Source organism: Balaenoptera physalus, assembly GCF_965194825.1.
Source record: "Balaenoptera physalus genome assembly, chromosome: 8".
Classification (NCBI taxonomy): Eukaryota; Metazoa; Chordata; class Mammalia; order Artiodactyla; family Balaenopteridae; genus Balaenoptera; species Balaenoptera physalus.
Window position 1 is genome coordinate 53,003,560 of NC_138887.1, and position 22,352 is coordinate 53,025,911.

The following is a 22,352-nucleotide window of genomic DNA, read 5'->3' on the forward strand; positions in this document are numbered from 1 at the left end:
TACATGAAGCACAAACTGACAGAATTGAGGGAGAAGTAGACAATTCAGCAATAATAGTTGGAGACGTCAATACTCACTCTCAAAAACTGATAAAACAATTAGATAGAAAATGACTAAGGATATACAAGAATTGAACAGCCCTATAAACCCGTTAGACCTCTCCACATTCTCAGTGGCTTAACTCAACAAAGGTTTAGTTCTCTCTCATGCCACAGTCCAACGTAAGTCAGTGAGGCAGGGTGAGGAGTGGAGAGCGAGAAGCAGTGAGTAATAGGGGGACCCAGGCTTCCAGACTCCTTTATTCTTAAAGTTCATTTACTTTAAAGTGACTTCTGGGACTTCCCTGGTGGCGCAGTGGTTAAGAATCCTCCTGCCAATGCAGGGGACATGGGTTCAAGCCCTGGTCCTGGACGATCCCACACGCCTCGAAGCAACTAAGCCCGTGCGCCACAGCTACTGAGCCTGCGCTTTAGAGCCCGCGAGCCACAACTACTGAAGCCCACACGCCTAGAGCCCGTGCTCCGCAACAAGAGAAGCCACTGCAATGAGAAGCCCGCGCACCACAAAGAAGAGTAGCCCCCGCTCGCTGCAACTAGAGAAAGCCCGCGCGCAGCAACGAAGACCGAATGCAGCCAAAAAGAAAAAAAAAGAAAAGAAAACACGGTACATCAAAATTTGTGGGATGCAATTAAAGAAGTGCTTACAGGGAAATGTGTAGCTTTAAATGCCTAATTAGAAAGAAGAAAGATCTCAAATCAACAATCTACATTTTCACCTTAAAAATCTAGAAAAAGAAAAGCAAGACAAACCTAAGCAAACAGAAGGAAGGAGGAAATAGTAAAGATCAAAATGGAAATCAGTGAAATAGAAAACAGAAAAACAATAGTGAAAAATCAGTACAACCAAAAGTTGGGAAAAGAACAACAAAAGTGACAAACATTTAGCTAGATTGGCCCAGAAAAAAGATACAGATCACCAAAATCATGAATGAAAGAGGAGGCATCACCGCCAACTCTATAGAAATTAAAGGGACTATAAGGAAATATTACAAACAACTTTATGACAACAAATTTGACAACTTAGATGAAATGGGCAAATTCCTGGGGAGACACTAATTGCCAAACTGACTTAAGAAGAAACAGAAAATATAGTAAATAAATTTAATTAATAATTAAAAATCATCTTTCAAAGAAAAGCCCAGGCCTAGCTGGTTTCACTAGGTATGAATTCTATCATACATTTCAAGAAGAAATAATACCAATACTTCACAAACTCTTCCAGAAAATAGAGAAAAAAGAAACACTTCCCAACTCATTTTATGAGTGTGTCATTCTCATATCAAAGTCAGACGAAGACATCATTTAGAAAACTACAGACTAACATCCCTCATGAATATGGACACAAAAATCCTCAAGATTCAAGGTTACTAACACTCCAGTACTTTTAATGGCTATGCTATACCTTTTAATTTATACTTAACACAAATATTGTATTTGAATTTTAAATATGAATGATACTTGGAAACTGCTTATTTGTGCATTTGCTTACATTTTTGCCTTATGAAATATACCCTACTTAAAAGAGTACACAGTTTTGAGAATAGTAGTATAGCAAACACCTTTATACCCCATCCAGCTTTAGAAATAGAACATTCATTATATTTTTAAAGATCCCTATATATTATCTACCTGTCATTACTTCCTTGCTTCCTGATGAAGCCCGTTTTCTGTAATTATTCACTTGCTTTCCCATACAGTTTTATTATACCTGTATGTTCTGAACAATATTATTGCTTCAGCTTTCTGAGATTTTGACATTACAGAAATGTCAGGAGGGTCTTCCCTGGTGGCGCAGTGGTTGGGAGTCTGCCTGCCAATGCAGGGGACACGGGTTCGAGCCCTGGTCTGGGAGGATCCCACATGCCGCTGAGCAACTAGGCCCGTGAGCCACAATTACTGAGCCTGCGCGTCTGGAGCCTGTGCTCCGCAACAAGAGAGGCCGCGATAGTGAGAGGCCCGCGCACCGCGATGAAGAGTGGCCCCCGCTCGCCGCAACTAGAGAAAGCCCTTGCACAGAAACGAAGACCCAGCACAGCCATAAATAAATAAATAAATAAACAAACAAACAAACAAGCAAGCAAGCAAGCAAGCAAGCCAGACCCTTAGCTCTTTAAAAAAAAAATGTCAGGAGACAACTTGAGACATTTGCCTTCCAGATGGCTATCATTGTTTCCAGTCATAGTAAAGATGCCAACGTTGGCCTGCAGTAAATCATATTTTCAAAGAATGGGACAAGAATAATGTCCTTCTCTCATTTGAAAATGCATCAAGAATGAGTATGGTGAAATAACGTAAACAGAAATTTATATGCTTTCTCTAAAACTATTGAATGATTTTTGAAGGAACTAAAATAAACCTTGAAATGGATGGACTGAACTGAGTTCTTTATGTGTAGGCTGGAACAAAAACTCATATAATGAAAAAAATGACTCACTTTTTGGAACTAAGGCTATTGAGAACTCAAATATCATCAGAAAGGAACAGCTAGTTTAAAGAGGATTTTCTCACTTTCTTTACTAAAACTATAATTTATTTGGAATGCACCTTTATCACGTTTAAATGATCTGTGTGTTTTAAAACCATTTTCCTTGAAAAGGAGAGGTTTAACTTATGACATTCATTATGCTTTGAAGTACTTAAAAATGGGCATTTTAGACATGGGTAGCCTGTATGATGAATTCATAGATGGAAAGGACCTGATAGACAAACAGCTGGTCTATGAAACAAACCTGTAAATACAAAGTTGATGGACATTTTTTTGGAGAGCTGGAAACAAACCCCTACAGGTCTAAAAACCTGCTGTTTTTAGTGAGTAAAATCCCATTATTCTTTGCCTAAATGATTTTATTGAAGGGATATTTAACTTGATGTCATGCCATTGCACTGGTTAGAGAAATAAGTGTGATATGTAGGCTTAAGAGCAGAGCTGAAAGTCATAGTGAATTTTATTTTACAATTGATTGTACTTAAATTATACCACTGCATAAAATAATGTCCTGAAGGCTGCAGGCAGATCAGAGAAGTATCGTTTAAAAGGGCAACACAAAAATACCCTACAAGATCATGGAATAAAAAGAAAAGTAATTGTTTACTTTTTATTAAATATAGATATATCTAATTAGTCCTATTATATGTATAATCTTTTAAAAAGTCTTACATTCTTATATTTTAAGAATATACAATAATAGCGCCTGCAATATTTAAATTTAAAAGTAAAAAGTTTAAAATATGTTAAAATAAGTTGCTGTATCAGAGTACAGAAACATTAAGTATATTGTTTAATATTCTCAAACATTATTTTTTTGATTAGTCCAATTAATTACTAATTGCCACTGTCAACTAGTCCTTTTGTTTAAATAACTACATTTGTGTAACGGAAAAGTAAAGAATACAGATTAATAGATAATTTTGGGAAAACACCCATTTTTGTATTTTTATGTTAAAGAAGTAACAGATACGTATAAATATTTCTTCCATATTACTTTTTTTGAAAGGTGGGCTCTCTGAACGTTTTGGTCACCCTCTTCCAAGGATGAGGCTTAATCCAATTCTATATACCTGAGATTATAGAAAAAACTAAACTAGATAAATAGATAATGTTATTATTTTCAAATTTTTCTCTTATTTCCTAGAAACTGAGTTTTACTGAGCTTAGAGGGCAAATGAAAGGACAAAACTAACTTAAATCTTGTTCCTCTCTGATCTTTGTCACGTAGTTGAAGTTGTTTAGTTCTCCTGTTCTTAGTTCGGGGGAAACAAAAAAACACCACACTCGTACACAAACAAATAGTAGGTAAGTATCCTTCTCTTCCTCCTCCAGAAAAACCCCACACAAACCAAAAAACAACCACCACACGACCTACTTGGGTTTACTACCAAGAGTGTTGGATTAACAAGGGAGCATTAGAAGTTGTGTAGCCCTTTGCCTCCTGTTTACTTACTTTAAAGAAAACTAAAAAAAAAAATTTTGTTCGAGTATACTTGATATACAGTGTTGTGTTAATTTCTGCTGTACAGCAAAGTGTTTCAGTTATACATATAAATACACATTCTTTTTCATATTCTTTTCCATTATGGTTTAGCACAGGATATTGAATATGGTTCCCTGTGCTATACCGTAGGACCTTGTTGTTTATCATTCTCTATATAATAGCTTGCATCTGCTAATGCCAAACTTCCAATCCATCCCTCCCCCATCCCCCCTCTCCTTTGGCAACCACAAGTCTGTTCACTATGTCTGTGAGTCTGTTTCTGTTTTGTTGATAAGTTCATTTGTGTCATATTTTAGCTTCCGCATATAAGTGATATCATAGGGTATTTGTCTTTCTCTTTCTGACTTAACTTCACTTAGTATGATAATCTCTAGGTTTATCCCCATTGCTGCAAATGGCATATTTCATTCTTTTTTGTGGCCAACTAGTATTCCATTGTATATATGTATCACATCTTTATCAGTTCATCTGTCGTTGGACATTGAGGTTGTTTCCATGTCAATTCATCTGTCGTTGGACATTGAGGTTGTTTCCATGTCTTGGCTGTTGTGAATAGTGCTACTTTGAACATGGGGTGCATGTATCTTTTTAAATTATAGTTTTGTCTGGATATATGCCCAGGTTACTTACTTACTTTTACTTCTTTTCTTGATATATCTTCTTTTCTGTTCCTTAGATAGTGTATTAGCATAGAGAAATTACTTGAACAATGCATTCTTTTGGTACTTTCTCTAAAGGTTACCATCCTTGTCGCTCATTTATTCTCCACAGCCTTCAGAACTAAAAATACAGAAGTTGACATGCCAAAGATGACCATATTTCTAGCTTCTCAGTGTTATTTTCTTTCAGTAAAGTGATTTTTCACATTGCACATCATATTTTATATTTCTGTGTAGTATCTGTCACGTTATGCACCCTGAGATGGAAATTGTTGGAACCAGTTAACTTTTCAGATTTTTTCCATCCTGTATCACGCTGGAACTTTGCTGCAGTATTATAAAACCAAATTAAGATAAGCATAGTCTCTTTTAAGTGCCATTCAAAAGGATTGTTTCTAATGTTAAATGATAAATAACAAATGGCTTATTCTTTTGGTATTTTATTAAATACACATCTAGGACTACTGAGTGCTCAACACTAACTCCTAATGACAGAGTTTCCTATGTGCTAGACACATATGCCTTACGTAAATCTCTTTTCATCCTCATAATAACCATATGTGGTATTTACCACCATTTTGCAGATTAAGTGAAGCCTAGTGAGAGGTAAGTTGCTCGGCAAAAGTCAAGATTTAAATCCATGTTTGTCGAACGGTCGACTGTGTAGTACCTGATGACAAGAAGCTTGTAGCTCTTATTTCAGTCTTTAAGCATCAGGGTGTCATTTACAAACCAAGGATTTTCTGGCATTTACTTTCAATAATATGATTCCATTATTCTCCTACTATTAAGGCTTAACTTGTATTTAGAAATTCCAAAGATCAATACTACTGTTATTTTTCTCTGTTTGTCAGGCATCTCCAAGAGTTACTGTTGATGATTATTTGGTAGCAAAATTAGCAGATACTTTGAATCATGAAGATCCAACTCCTGAAATCTTTGATGACATTCAGAGGAAGGTATTATGTACAACATTTATCATTATATCTTTCTCAAAAACAATGTATATTTCTATATGCATGTAATTTGTTTATAAAAGGTTATTGAAGCATTATGAAAGTACAGTGGTAACTAAAAAGATGAGTTATGGTAATAATATCAGTACTTCACAATTACAAAAAAGGTAGGTCAGTTTTTCTTTGTTTACTTAATTGACAAGTGAGAAAAATCCTTAGCTGGGTTGTTTAATTTGAATCTGACTGAAGGGCCAGATATAGATTCTAGAATTTTATGAATTGATGATGTATAAATAACATGATTCATTTATTTGAATATGTGTCTTGAGCCTTTATGTGTACTTGTTTCTTAGAGAGTACTACTTTCTGGAACATTTTATCTAACCTGCTGTCGTGTGACTTGTGTTGCAGTAGGACCTGTTTCAGTACAATTTGGGTACTGGAGGGACCAGAAAAAAATTATTAGTTGTGACATAGTCTTATTACTGACATCTTGTTAATATGGAGCCTGTAATTCATTACAGTAAGACCTCTATCTAGTTTTTGTTGAAATCTTATTAGTGGAAATCAGTGCATTATCTGTATTAATGATTGAATATCTTGATTTATTTCAATAAGGTATATGAATTGATGCTACGAGATGAAAGATTTTATCCTTCCTTCAGACAGAATGCACTTTATGTGCGCATGTTAGCTGAGCTGGATATGTTAAAAGATCCTAGTTTCAGAGGATCAGATGATGGTGATGGAGGTAAGGTGGCACACATTGTACATTTATGTGTATATGTATATTCCTGTATATATTCTGCTTACCAGAAAAAGTCCTTTCAAATAAGATAAAAAATGTTCTTGAAACCCAAATATAAATTGTAATATATTAAAAAATCTGTAAATAAATGACAAAGTTTACTTACTATACTAAATTAAAATGTTAAAATTTAATAACAAATTTGAATGTAACTATTGAAAATAGAATTCTTAAAGAAGCATGTTTTCTTGAGTTGTGTCACCCCAGTGTTTTTATGGTAGTTTCCCTTTTGTTTATAAGTAATAATATTCATGACTAGCAATAGAATTATTGAGAAGATTAAATGAAATAACAAGTGATGATTCTGAGAATGTACCATAAACTATAAAACATTATAAAAATACAGTTTTTTCTCTCTTTAATTGTACCCTTTTCCAAATCCTGCACAATATAAGCTGGAAGAAGCTACAAGAGTCATTTATTCCAATCTTTCAGTTTTTTTCTATCTACATGGTATAGTAAAGAAAGCAGACTTTAAGAGTCATAATATTTAGATTTTAATCCTTTTCTTACTGCCTGTGTGATGTTGGCCAAACAATTTCTTTAAGCCTCATTTTTCTCAGTTGTAAATCTGGAATAATATTCTTCTCATAATAATATCTTACCTCAGAGTTGTCATATTTTAATGGAATTCTATATATAAAAATGAAACATAAACTAAAAAACAAATATCAGTTTTTATTAGTAGTAAATAATTTGTTATTTAAGAATAGTGGGAGAGGCAGCCCTTAGAGTACAGTTTGCAGATTTTAGACCTGATGACCATTTTACGTGTGATTCAATTCAGAAGTACTTATTAAACTCTAATTAAATATCTAGGATTTGATAAACTTTCTAGCAAATAAGCAATGTAAATACAAAGTAAATGGGAAAGATTGGACTAAGAAATTATTTTAAGAGAGTGCTTTAATTATGCTCATTTACTTATAAATAGACTTTATGGACAGGATCACTTGAAGCTGGAGATATAATAGATGTATTAGATAGTGAGCACTGCTTTAAAAAATACCTCTATTATGGAAGCTTTCCATCCTCCCCTCTTCTCTACCCATCCTCCCCACTCCCTAGTCTATATTAGTGAGATTTTACTTTTTATTTTAAAATTTTTTTTCTATAATTTTTTTAACATCTTTGTTAGAGTATAATTGCTTTACAATAGTGTGTTAATTTCTGCTTTATTACAAAGTGAATCAGCTATACATATACATATATCCCCATATCCCCTCCCTCTTGCGTCTCCCTCCCATCCTCCCTATCCCACCCCTCTAGGTGGTCACAGAGCACTGAGCTGATCTCCCTGCGCTATGTGGCTGCTTCCCACTAGCTATCTATTTTACATTTGGTAGTGTACATATATCCATGCCACTCTCTCACTTCGTCCCAGCTTACCCTTCCCCTTCCCCTTCCCCTTCCCCGTGTCCTCAAGTCCATTCTCTATGTCTGCGTCTTTATTCCTGTCCTGCCCCTAGGTTCTTCAGAACCATTTTTTTTTTTTTTTTAGATTCCATATATATGTGTTAGCGTACGGTATTTTCCTCTTTCTGACTTACTTCACTCTGTATGACAGTTTTTAGGTCCATCCACCTCACTACAAATAACTCAATTTCGTTTCTTTTTATGGCTGAGTAATATTCCATTGTATATATGTGCCATATCTTCTTTATCCATTCATCTGTCGATGGACACTTAGGTTGCTTCCATGTCCTGGCTATTGTAAATAGAGCTGCAGTGAACATTGTGGTACATAACTCTTTTTGAATTATGGTTTTCTCAGGGTATATGCCCAGTAGTGGGATTACTGGGTTGTATGGTAGTTCTATTTTTAGTTTTTTAAGGAACCTCCATACTGTTCTCCATAGTGGCTGTATCAACTTACATTCCCACCAACAGTGCAAGAGGGTTCCCATTTCTCCACACCCTCTCCAGCAAGATTTTACTTCTTAAATAATCTAAGAAATCTAGTTGTAGAAGTTTCCATGTTGTAATAACTTTTATATTGATTGTTTATCTAATATCTTGGTTATTTGTAACATTGGGATAATATTTTATTAACTGGATTTGATTGCATAATTGAGGAAGTGGTTTTTTCTTTTTTTTTTTAAAAGCACTTCTGTGGGAGCTGAATAGTAAAATTCAGTGTACCTCAAGTTTGTTATATAGTATATCTATTTACTGTCTCTTTTGAAAAATCTTTTGCAGAGCTGCTATGAAATTTGCAGTAGGAACTCTACTTCCAGAAAGGACTATTTAAAATGTTTTTATTGTTTATTTTAGTTCTACTTTAGAAATTTCCTTAGTATTGTGAAATGGATTTGTTATCTGACCCAGAATCAAAGAAGATAAATTGAATCATAATCAGCTAATATATGAGTGTCTAAGTATTATATAATGATGACAGTAACAATATATTCTCTGGGAGTAGGTTTTGATCCTATAGTGTAAGAACTTCAAAGTCTTCTAAATCGACTTTTAGCTTCCATTTATATTTGTCTTGTATGCAACTAATGGAAGCAAATTATTTATGTTGTCTCAAACTTCTGAAAACCTCATACTTATTTAAAACACAAAGTAGATTAAAAGTTTTTTTTCTGCCACTAGTTTTGATCTGAAGTAAATGTACTTCTCTTATATATCAGTCATTGGGTAGTCCCTCACATCGGAATCATTGATTGTAGTTTGGAATTAGTGTGTGTGTGTGTGTGTGTGTGTGTGTGTGTTTATATATATATATATATATATATATATATATATATATATATATATATAAACACACACACAGACACATCTTTTGTCTTTCTAGGACATTGCTTTTTAACATTGTGTGTCCTAATTGATGAGCTTTTATATATTTTATAACTGAGAAATTGCCTAACCCTTTTTTGAAACGATTTGAAAAAAGTATGTGGAATGATGGGTATAATATGAAACATTATTATTAAAAATGGCAGTTAGGTATATTATCTTTGTCAGTGTTTAGGTTTTAGGCACTTGGAACAACTTTTTCAAATAGTGATGCTTATGATTTTCTTGTCTTTATAAGATTGTTTAATTAAAAATAGGCCTTTCTTAAATCTTCTGGTTATAAATTCATTGTCTGACTTACAAAATTAAGCTTCCTGGCACTTTGTGTATTTTTTTAAGTCCTGAAGTTTTGGCTACTTTTTAGACATTTTGAAATAATTACCTAATCTAGTGTTTAATGTGTAGCTGATTATAAGAAAATGCAGCCTAAATTGAGCACAGAATTAGTGGGCCACGTCTTACCATGTGTAGTAGTATCTGCTGGTGGTTTTTCTTTGCTGTGGAAGAAATTTCATTCCTATTTAACTAAACTTCTCTAGGTAGGTAGGTGGCTGGATGGCTTGCTTACCCATGCTCTCTCTCCTCCTCGCCTTCCCTTTCTTCCTTTTCTTCTTCTTTGTTCGTGATTGCCTTCTTTAGTTAGTTCAGCTTTAAATTATTTTAAGAGTAGATTTTTTTCCTTTATTAAAACATACTTTCACAGCCTTTTAAAAATATTTAAATTGTGCTGTTTTAAATTTTAATTTCAATCACGTTTCTCTCATCATGTCAAACAATAGTTTCTTTTGTTTTCTGATATTAATAAGCAGTTCTTAAAGTTTTGATTAAATGTGGACCTAGATTGGCTTTAGACTCTATTTCTGGATCTTATTATTGATCAAGAAAGTAAACTATGCCTTGTTTTGCTCCTAGTTTCTCTTTTAATTTGACATGTCTTTGGTGGGAAGACTTAAGAGGTGGGCAGACCACAGAAGGAGGTAGGAGGCATATAATTGAATAAGGAGGTTAGAGAACTGTTTGTTTACTCATTTTAATTTTCACCTTGCTGTTGTTAACCAAGGGGTAATCCTAGGTGGGATTTCCTATTTTTGTGACCAAAGTTTTGAGGAACTGAGAAATGTTCTTGGGCATTTGGAGTTGTTGAAGTTGGAAAGCAACACCAACTGCCTATCTCAAGAGTAATAGAAATTTCCTTTGAAGACCCATCTAGAGATCCAAATTATGAATAGTCTCTTAAGGGCTACAAGCCATGCATTAAACTGTTTATGAATATTGCTTTACCATATATTCATTTGTGTTTTTAACAGAGGAACATCTTAATTAGTAACCTAATTTGCTCAGATATAGACTAAAATTCTGAGGGAAAGATATTAATTTTAATAATTGACTTACTCTCTAACGTTAATTTTTAAAAATAATTTTAGCTGCTTTTTAATTAAATGACATTACACATGGCATTTTATGTATCTTTTGTTCTATCAATTGTATATTGATTTAAGAATCTAGATTTCGAATATTTTTGATCCAGATCAACCAAGAATAAGTAAACTTTATAGATATATTAAAAGTCAATCTATCCTTCATATTAAAGAATAATTTTATTTGTAATATTAATCCAGTGGGACAGAAATAACAAAATACCTCTGACATTTCCTAGTGGACTTCACTCTGCAGTGTTTACCTCATATCTACATTGTATTAGACAACTTAATATGATACTGTGAGAATAAAATATATAATAATTGCTTTCCTGTACATAAATACCTTTTTTGGCGGGGAGCAACTTAGGTACATAACTATTTTCACTGAAATATCTGGCTCGGAAAACCATGGGAACAGGTGTTTGGGAATAGTGTACCACAATTTACTGTTCTGTTGTATCTTGGCTTGTGTGACTTTTGTTCGTGGTGTTTGAACCTTAGATAGATAAAGCACTGTTTCAAAAGTTTTTTTACTGTATACTAAGTTGAATTTCCCTTCTCACAGAATCTTTTAATGGGTCTCCTACAGGAAGCATAAATTTGGTAAGTACTGTTATGAGTACTTTAATTAATAAAGTGGCCTGAAAACAATATGAAAGACTGAGCCTTAACATATGTAAATAAATGATGTATTAGAAGTCCCCAAGTCATCCTTTGTAAGAAGTTGTTATGCTTTTAAAGAAATATTAAATTCACAAATAAGGGATCTGTGAATTAGAACTTAAAAATGACATGAAATTTATTTTCATTTTAAAAAATGTGCTTAAGCCACACCTGAATGATTTAGTTGCAGGTGATAAAAAATGATTTTATTATTTTCAACCCCAGTATTTAATATTTGAAAATGACTCTGATCAGTGCTATCATGGGCAGTAAATTTGTGACATATAAATGTTTACACTGGAATTAGTTTTTTCTTCTTGTATTTAGAAAAGAAATATAAAATTAGTTGGGATATCTGAAAACTTAAAAGCTATTTCTTAAAGTCTACACTATAAAAAATTCAAGTTATTATAAAAAAAAAAACCTTTTTTTAGGCTTAGAGGGTTTTTACAAGAATTAAGCAACTGTATTCTATGATTACAGGTTTAAGAATGACATGTTTTTAGCATATAAACTGTCATTGACATTTCATATATTCAAGGCAAAATGTGGAACAATGAACATTTCAGTTCTTTTATATATCCATCCTTGCCATTGAATACCTTATTTCATAAAATGCTGCTGGAAAGAAATATTAGTGTTCTATGAAAGTTTCAGTCCAGAATTCATGGGGGATGGGCAGAGATTGTTTGCTTTGTTTTTCCTTCGACTACCTACAACACATTTTCTTTCAAACTTTTTGTAATAGCTAAATAGTTTAGAGGTCCATTGTCTTATGTTCCTCAGTACTACATTTATTTCTAAAATTACTTTATTGTATAAATGTTCTATTATTGTGCAAAGTATAACCTTTAACAAAACACTAAAGCAAATCAGCCATATGTCATATACTTAGTAACATTTTAAATGTTTTCCTAAATTATTTGGTATCATTAGCATTTACTTCTCATATTCCACAGAGTTATAACGAAAAGGAATAGCTCCTAGAGAATGAAGAGTGTTAGCAATATAATGCCCATTATATAGAAGAAGTTTCCAAATGTGATGAAACTTTTCCTTGGTTTGAAATTTTTTAATATTCACATTTGTAGTGCTTGTACAAGTGTTTGAACACTAGTAAAAAATATTTTTTTTCCTCATTCCCTATTGGGAATAAATGCTTTTTCAGAGTAAAAGAGATCCCTTTTATCACATAGTGATATAAACCAGAACAGTGTGGATTGAAAAAGGTCACACTTGAGGTCAGTGACTTACAGTTTTTTGGTTTTCACATAAATCTGTTAAATCCAAGCTTTTAAGTAGCTAGACTCTTTTCGATTCTTTTTTTTAATACATAGACAAATTTTAATGAACAGCTGCATTTTAAAAAATAGTTTAAGATGATAAAGAATTGTTTTAAAAACCATCAGATATTTTTCATGTTTGATGAAGATAACATTTATTAATTGTATTTAAATTATAAACTAGATCATAATAGTTTATTCCAGTATACTAAGCAAGAAAATATTTAATGTGGTGGTTTACTCATTTTGTGATTGAGACTGACACATAAATTATAAACATTTTTAGAAGTGCCATTGTAGTTGTGTTTGCTCAATTGACTATCATAGTAAATTTGAATTTTTTGTTTTTTTCTTAGCATAGTGTTAAAAAAAAAAAAACACTTTTTTTTTGGCAAGGAATTCAAGAATCTTAACCCAAGAATTACTTTACAAACTGATTTTATTTCAGGACAGCATTAATGCACTTGTTTTGAAATCACAGTTTTCTATGACTAATCAATACTTATAGTGCTAAATCACAATGTAGTTCTGTAGTTACTATTTCACCAGTTGTAACTTTATGTAGTCTAGTTGATGTTTACATGTGCATTGTACCTGTGACTAATTAATGGTTAAGAGATATCTCATTGGATTTTTTAAATCATATTTAATGAAAATAATATTACTTGCATATTTTAAATGTGCTAAAAAGACATTTATGTATTATACAGAGTTTTTCAACAACTTCTGGGTTGCATAGTATATAAGATGCTAACATGTTTAAAGTAATAAGTAAGCGGCATTTAGCTTTTTAAATGTTACCTGCAAGGGAAGGTTACCAATAATAATAATGTTTTTTTGAAAAAGGTGATTGTTTTATATTCCCTGTGCTAGCTTGTAATTAGAAGATTACAGTAGATAACAATCTTAAATTTTGTAGAATATTCCATTTCCTTTGGGGCTTCTATCTTTCATGTAAAAATAATACTAAAACAGAGGTCGTGCTGTTTCTGTCAAAATGTTTTATTATAGGTCAGGTGAGCACTTAAAAAAATAAGTGCATTCTATTTCTTTTCAAAGTATTTTCTTTCACTTTATATCCTGATAGAGTTGTAGAACAGGTATTACACCATTATAACATTGGGAAAGCTGAGAAACAGGAAAGACTAGTTGATATGGCTAAAGTCTCTTAAGGTATCAGTGGTGAAGCCTGGACTAGACCTAATTTAATTGAATGGTTCTCCCACTTGATTTGTGGTTAATCTGTATGGAATTATCAAATTTTGCTTCTCCTGATGATCAGTCTTTAGTAGATAGAATTTTGGCTTTCTTCTTGGACTGTAATTGCTTAATTTAAATGGCTTTATGTCATATGCATGGCTTCATTTAAGTCATTTAGATGACTCTTAGTACTAACTGGTAATATCACATTAATACTCCAAAGTTCATTCAATCCTGTGGTTTTCAAAGTGTAAAATATGTCTGAATCATATAATGTCTGTGTGTTATAGGTCCCCAAGACCACTCCTATGTTCACTGATTTACTAAGAGGACTCACAGGTCCCAGCATAGTCATACTCAGGCTAGAATTTATTACAGCGAAAGGATATAAAGCAAAATCAGGAAAGGGAAAAGGTGCATGGGGCAAAGTCCAGAGAAAACCAGGCACAAGTTTCCAAGAATCCTCTTCCATGGAAGTCACATAGGACAGACTTAATTTCACCAGCAGTGAATATGACAACATGTGTGAAATGTTGCCACCAGGAAGGCTCATCTGACACTAAGTGCCCAGGGTTTTTATGGGAAGCAGATCACACAGGCACCCTCTGCCTAGCATATACTAAAATGACTCCCAGAAGGAAAGCAGGTATTCAGCATAAACCACATTGTTTGTACAGATAGTTTATGTAGAGTGAGCCACTCTTAGCAGTTAGGGAATGGTGGGAACCTTTTCTAAATCTAATTTCCCAGATATTGTCCAAGGGCCAACCTTGCAAGCAGTTCTTTCTAAGGAGAGCAACTTCAAGTCTGTTGTGTTAATTCTTTTCCTTACAGTCTGCCTTCATTATATGCGTTATGTTCCCTTCTGTGTATGTGTGGGTGTACGGATATGTAGCAAAAAAGTTTTAAGTTTAGAGCTAAAGTCTGTAGTTACAAAAGATTTATTCTGAATCGATCAGTAATACTTTTTGTTTATGGAATAATTTTTGAAAATTAATTATTTAAAATATCTTAAACTGTAGATTCACTTCATTTAGTAAGTAATCATAATAATGGCTAACATTTTTTGTGTTAGGCAGTCTTCTAAATGTTTTACATGTCTTTTCATTTAGTCCTCACATAACCCTTTGATGTAGGTACGATTATTCTCATTTTATAGATAAGGAATCTAAATTAACTAAAACTATTTCTAAGTTAACAAAAGTGTTAAGTTAAAGAATACAAAGTTGACTAGTATATTTCAGAATTAAAATTGAAATGTTGATTTAGGAATATGTTTGCTTATTTTTATCCACATTTTTTTTTTTTTGCCATGTATTGAATATATATAATTGAGAAGAAGCAAATTATAGTATGTGGGCAGGTAATGAAGGAAGAAATAATCTGATGTATTAAGTTGATTACTAAATTACTTTGTTTTATAGTTTCTTAATCTTAGGTTCTCTCTCTCCTATTAGTATAAATAGGATTATTGTTTGGGGGGGAGGATACAAATAATATAAAGCTTACATAGGGCAAAGATGAGTAATGTTATATATGATGTAGAATTCTTTAACACTTTTTTTCCTGTAAAATTTAACAGTTTTGTGTTCTGATTCCCCCCCCCCTCCACCACCCAGTCTTTAGATGACCTTTCAAATGTATCTTCTGATGACTCAGTACAACTTCATGCTTACATTTCAGACACTGGTAAGAGACTTTGTGGTTTAATTATTACTTAAAAACTATTGACTATTATTACTCCTACATTATTTTCCACATTTATTTTTATAAATCATTTTTCTGTTCTGTAGTCATGTTTTCAAATTACTTTTTTTCTGTAGCATGTTCTTCATTAAATTCTATGATGTTTATTATTATATGGGTGTTTCCTTTCTTAAGGTTGTCACTGTTATCATTTGAAAAAGGTTAAATTTTAAGCATTTTGTCATGGCTAATAAACTTTGAAACCAATCTTCTTTTTCTTTGAGTCTAGCTGATAATTGTCTGCATAATCCTTATTAAATTGTCTTGGGGCAGATTTTAGTTTAATATTTGTTTTCATACATGCAAAGTCAGATTAGATATCTGGATAAATGAAGTTTTTTGGTATAGGAGTTTATAGAAGTTCAAGAAATGCTTGGATGAGGTGAGATTCGTGACTGAATCAGCATATGTGCAAAGTGGCTAGTGAACTGAGGAAAAAAATCAATTTCCATCATTGTTATTGGGTTATTAGATAATGCCAATGACGGCTTTCTTATCTGGCTTCTCACTATTCCTACAATATAGGAGTGTGTTTGTCAGATTACATACTGAAGTATAAACGTACAGATAAATACCTCAGTTCAATTTCATACTTATAACTTAGATAATTTGAAAAGAGATTTAATAGTACAAGTGTAGTTTTAAAAAGATCATTTGCATCTGTTTTTTTAAGATCTTTTCTTACTTTTCACTGGAGCTGGAGTCTAATTTTCCATTGTGTTTTCTACCAGATTTCTGTAATAAGTTATCTATAATTGCTCTTCCAGTTTTTCCTTTACCTTTTACAAATAGTTGGTGCATACGTTGCTCTTAAAGGTCATTAGATAACACTCTTGTCAGTAAAACCAGAGGGTCTTGTTGCGTTTCTTTCTAGCTTTTGATATATTTGTCTCACTTTTTCCTTCCTTAAAATTTTAAAATTCTTTTAAAAAACTATCCTCTTTGTTGAGTTGTCTTCTAAATATGAAAGCCTTTGTTAAAGTGCAAACATTTAGAATTTGTCATTTTGTTTCTTTCTTTAAGTCCTTAAACTTTTGTGTGTAGAAGAAGATACTAATGTCCATATTTCTTATGTGGGTCTTTCTCTTCTCTGAGGGTTCTAGTTTTCTAGCTGCTTGGTTCATTCATTCAACAAGTATTTATTAGCTTCTTAAAAGATATGGAAGCATAACACTAAGTATTTTTAATAAATTGTAATTTCTGTCAGACAAATTTATGTATAAACACTGAAGAGGCAGCATAGTATGGGGGTTAAGAGCACAACTTTTGGTCCAAATTGCTTGGGTTCATACCCCAGCTCTTCCACCTAATAGTTGGGTGAACTTGGATGAGTTCCTTAACATCTCTGTATCTCAATTTCCTCATCTGTAAAATGGGATATTAATGATAATGATAAAAATAATAATACTTGCCTCATAGGATTGTTACGGGACTAATTAACTGTATTCGTAATTACATGGTGGGCATTATATATTAGTGTTTGTTCAATAAAGATTTCTTTTACGAGTTGGGCTCTAGAGTCTCTTTGAGTCTGGATCCCATGTCCTTAATATCTGTATGACGGAAAGTAGAACTTTAGAGTCCAGTGCAGTGCTATTTAAGGAGTGATCCATGGACTACAGTGTACTGGCTTCTTCACTGAGAAATCTTGTTTTAAAAAATATTGGCTAAGTTAGGCAATGTGCTTAGTGATGAGATTTATTTATATTCTGATCCTAGTTCCTTGTCTGGTTATGGATTAGGAACAAAGAGGTTGCACATCACCTGTTATGAGTAGTAACATTGTCCTAATGCAGATAAAACCTGTTATTTCCACTATAATATCTCACCATCATCTCAAAATATATGTAACCTCATTATCTTTTAAAATCAAATTACCTTTCTGTCTTAGTGCTTCTTTTATAATAGCCCCATTGTTCTTCCTATTGTGCATGCATCCTAGTCATGATCTCCCTTGCCTATCAATTTGTGACAAATCTGATTATTCTTTTTTAGAATGCTTTCTTACATTCCTTTGTTCTTTCCGTTTCTATTTCTTGCTATTCTCCGTGTTCTTATTAACTCTTAATTGGTTATGGTTTGCTGCCTAATTGGCCCCTGCTTCCTATTATCCTTTCCCAAACCTATCTTGAACACAACAGGTAAAGCTATTCCCTTGTTGCCTTGCTAACTCTGTTGAGTGATGGTGGTTCTCTCGTGTGATGAAAAATTGTTGTACACTTTGTTCCACATAGGTCTCCGAGTGAAGGATATTTGAAAGAGGGGAACAGTGAATAATAGAGTTAAAGCCTCTGACAGCAAGATGACCCAAGTCTATCCCTAGTCTTCTATTTTGTCAAGTCAGAAACACTGATATTAGATGGTAAGGGAATGAAGGACAATTTTGAATAGAAAGTGCAAATCTTAGAAAAATTTTAATGAAAGGCTGGGAGAGGTTTCTGTCCAACCACATTTGCCAGTATAGATTTGTAGCTGTTATATTATTAAAATAATTTACTAAGAAGCTGCATGGACCCTTCTTTGCCTAATTATATACAAAATACAAATATTTAGTCAGCTCCAAAGCTTGGCCACTTTTTTTGTAATTATGGATCAGTATAATCTATTATTAGAAGAGCAGTTTATACTTCTGGTCAACATGGTAGTCTAAACTGCTCTGGGAAATCTTGCTTCCCACACATCGAAGGGCTGAAAACAATAGACTAAAAATAGCTAAAAGGGGAAATCTACAGGTGTAATAGGCCGTGAGGAAAAGCAAATTTAGGGAAATGAAGAGGAGTTGAAGCCAAGGAGCCTATAGGAGCATGAAGACTGCTGTCTTGATTTTGACAGCATTTGTATGCCTTCAAGTTTAGAAGAGGCAGGATGGACTAAGGCAAGGAGAAGCTGGAACACAGTCATTTGCATAAAGCCCAGAGTCACAGAGGGTGGCTTGATGTGAAAGAGGAACCAGAACTTAGCCTACTGTCAGAGGAAAGAACAAAGAATGTCAAGGTCATGGTTGGGAATGGTATCTATCACCCATATGAAATTGAAAGCCTGTCTTATATTGTGACATCGGTGTGTCTAGATTCAGCCATCCTCAAGTGGTTGTGTACCACAGGGTTTCCTAGCCCAAGAGTCTGTTAAAAATATTCGTAGAGATAAAATGAGGCAAGAATACCACACTATAAAAAAAGAACCATATAAAATTATAGAAGTAAAAAAAATTAGTTATTGAAATTAAGGTGAGTGGATGAATTAAGAAACAGACCAGGTACAAATGAGTGGAGACTCAGTAAACTTTTAGAGACCTGAAGTGATGATCTAGAATAGAATACAACACAGGGGGGAGAAATGGAACATGAGAAAGATAAAATGATTCAAAATACGTCTTTTTACTTAAGATTAGTACAAAATAGGAATAGGTTTTGTTTTTCGAGACTACCTGACTTGGATGGTTTGTGTCAATTAAGTAGGAAAATGGCTATTCAGAACAGTCTTCAGAATAAATTACACTTGTAAATTGTTGAATATTTTAAACAAGAAAGAGATTTGCCAAAAGAGCAGATAGATCTTATCCTATAGCTTTTGCTTGCTGTTCAGTTAAAAAGCTTTCGAGTTACAGCTGAATAGTGAAGGCTAGTACAGAAGGTTATTATTTTGTTTCTGTTGTTTCTCTTCTATTAAGTTTAAGAGACTCTAATACTATACTATGAGGTGGTACTGTGTTATCATAACTAATAATAAATAAAAGCTCATTGGGAAGAGAGTCCAAACCACACATCACTGTGTGGTTGGCAGTATCATCATGAACTTTTAGGTTATTTTGTAATGTAGCCATCATATATAACACATTATGGATATGAGTACAGAGGATGAGAATCTATTTTATCCTTTGGTGACATCCTTTTGTCTCAGTCTGTCATTTCAAATTCTTCTTCATTTCATGTTCTCCTTTTTGTTTGTTTTTGTTCTTCATCTTCCTCCTTTCTGTGTCTTTTGTTCCTCTTCATTTTGTTTTAAATGACTAGTATATGCTGACTATGACCCATATGCTGTGGCAGGCGTTTGTAATGATCATGGCAAGACATACGCATTATATGCCATCACTGTGCACCGGCGCAGTCTAAACAGTGAGGAGATGTGGAAAACCTACCGTCGTTATAGTGACTTCCATGACTTCCACATGAGGATCACTGAGCAGGTAATGAGGTTTTTAAAGTTTGTGTACTTTACATTGTTTCTTGATTCCATGTTTGATTCTAAAGAGCTCTGAGTGATGCTAAGGTATTGACCAAAGCTAAGTAAATAAGGTAAGAATTTTTTTATAAGCAACATGAATGTTATAATGATTTTGCACATTTAACCAGTAAATTAAATTTTAACCAGTCTTAACTGTTGTGGACTAGTGACAAAATATCAGTGGTATACCTTGGAAAATTAGAATAAGTGTATATTTCTGATTTTAAGAGTGTTTGTATGTGCTGTGCTTTGCAGAGGTATTTGGGTTTGGTTTAAAGTAGGGATGGGGATCACTGGAAGGCATTTGGTGGTTTTGTTTTTGGCAGTATAATTTAAAGCTATGGTTATTTTAAATGGCGTCCTTTACTAAGTGTTAACAGTTAAATCCTTGATCCATTAAGTTATGAAGAACCAAAATCTAAATTAAATTTAACATTAACCAAATAATGTTTTTAATTCTTACCAAATATAACCCTCTTGTTTCATAGACGTATGAGGACTCTTAAACATAACGAATGTAAACAAATTATTTCTCTTTTATTTTTTATTAAATATTCTTTTCTTTTTAACTTAGAACAAAATAACTTATCACAGGATAAATTGCAATAGGTGTTCTGTGAAATTTATTTTAAGTCATGAGAATCTTTCATTCAGGGTTTTAAAATAAACAATTATTATTAAGCCAATAAAATAATCATAATTAACGGTGACATTTGATTGGGTGGACTAAAGCTTTGAAATGACATTTTACTACTTAAGTAATCAGAAAGTATATTTTTCAGTTAGGGTAGTGGAAAATATATGGTTGGCACCATGATAATCTCATTAAAATACTTCGTGAATAGAGTGAGATAAACTATTAATAGCTTAAAAGTGTTTAGAGACCAGGTTAAGCCTGGTCTCTAAACACTTTTAAGCCCATATTAAAAGGACTGTTTTTAATTATATTCATAAGGAAATTAATAACTTTGGACATAACTGTTCTATTGTTCTTGTTGAATAGGTCTTTTGTTCATGTTTAGCTTGATTTGTTTGTAGAGGTGAAAGAATTTTCTGCCCCACATTGAAGAAATAATTGCTTTGTTTACTTTTCCTATTATTACCTGTTTCATATTGTTTTAAAATCACATACCTTGGAGCATCTAGGTTGGCAAACACATGGTATGCTCAGACAGGGCATGGATGCTCCATGCCCTTTTCCATATCTTCTTATTCATCTCTTCCATCTGGCTGTTTTTGAGTTATATCCTTTTACAACAAACCAGCAATCTAAAAAAGTCTTCCGACCCCTGGCCTGGCTTAGATCATCACCGGTGCTACTGCTGTCCTACATTCCTCCCAGATCACATGCCAGCCTCCCACTGCTTCTCAGAGCTCGATTTAAGTAACCAAGAGGCTCGTCTCCTGAGTTTGAGAACTTCCCTTGCTCCGCTGTCTTGTATTCCAGATTGTCCTACCCATCTTGCCCATGAGACCGTGAGCTCCCTGAGGCAAGGATCTCATCTTTCTTATACTCCATTCTGTCACCTGCACCAAGAACAGCCTGGAACGGACCGTGTGGCTGACAGGGTCTTTGTGCTCTGGCCGGGTGTCAGGCCTGTGCCTCTGAGGTGGGAGAGCCGAGTTCAGGACATTGGTCCACCAGAGACCTCCCGGCTCCACGTAATATCAAACGGTGAAAGCTCTCCCAGAGATCTCCATCTCAACGCCAAGACCTAGCTCCACGTAACGACCAGCAAGCTACAGTGCTGGACACCCTATGCCAAACAACGAGCAAGACAGGAGCACAACCCCTCCCATTAGCAGAGAGGCTGCCTAAAATCATAAAAAGGTCACAGAGACCCCAAAACACACCACCAGACATGGCCCTGCCCACCAGAAAGACAAGATCCAGCCTCATCCACCAGAAAACAGTCACCAGTCCCCTCCGCCAGGAAGCCTACACAACCCACCGAACCAACCTTACCCACTGGGGGCAGACACCAAAAACAATGGGAACTATGAACCTGCATCCTGCGAAAAGGAGACCCCAAACACAGTAAGTTAAGCAAAATGAGAAGACAGAGAAACACACAGCAGATGAAGGAGCAAAGTAAAAACCCACCAGACCAAACAAATGAAGAGGAAATAGGCAGTCTACCTGAAAAAAAATTCAGAGTAATGATAATAAAGATGATCCAAAAACTTGGAAATAGAATGGAGAAAATACAAGAAACGTTTAACAAAGACCTAGAAGAAGAAAAATTCAGAGTAATGATAGTAAAGATGATCCAAAAACTTGGAAATAGAATGGAGAAAAGACAAGAAACGTTTAACAAGGACCTAGAAGAACTAAACAGCAAACAATGATGAACAACAAAATAAATGAAATTAAAAATTCTCTAGAAGGAATCAATAACACAATAACTGAGTCAGAAAAACAGATAAGTGACCTGGTCAAGATAAAATAGTGGAAATAACTGCCGCAGAGCAGAATAAACAAAAAAGAATGAAAAGAATTGAGGACAGTCTCACAGACCGCTGGGACAACATTAAACAC

General features: G+C 33.8%; 1 protein-coding gene and 1 long non-coding RNA gene across 6 annotated transcripts in view; both read left to right on the plus strand.

Annotated features, from left to right (window-relative positions):
• The window catches only part of LOC309665945, a 340,836-nt gene that overhangs the window by 211,938 nt on the left and 106,546 nt on the right, over nucleotides 1–22,352 (plus strand). The window lies entirely within an intron of this gene.
• The window catches only part of SNX13 (sorting nexin 13), a 154,038-nt gene that overhangs the window by 92,635 nt on the left and 39,051 nt on the right, over nucleotides 1–22,352 (plus strand). For 4 of the 5 annotated variants that reach the window (XM_082472674.1, XM_082472672.1, XM_082472675.1 and 1 more), the window contains 5 exons: nucleotides 5,565–5,669; nucleotides 6,285–6,417; nucleotides 11,263–11,300; nucleotides 15,463–15,532; nucleotides 19,603–19,775. In XM_082472674.1, the coding sequence (XP_082328800.1) occupies nucleotides 5,565–5,669; nucleotides 6,285–6,417; nucleotides 11,263–11,300; nucleotides 15,463–15,532; nucleotides 19,603–19,775 (519 nt within the window). The remainder of the gene's footprint in view (nucleotides 1–5,564; nucleotides 5,670–6,284; nucleotides 6,418–11,262; nucleotides 11,301–15,462; nucleotides 15,533–19,602; nucleotides 19,776–22,352) is intronic. The other variant, XM_082472673.1, reaches the window with a different exon arrangement.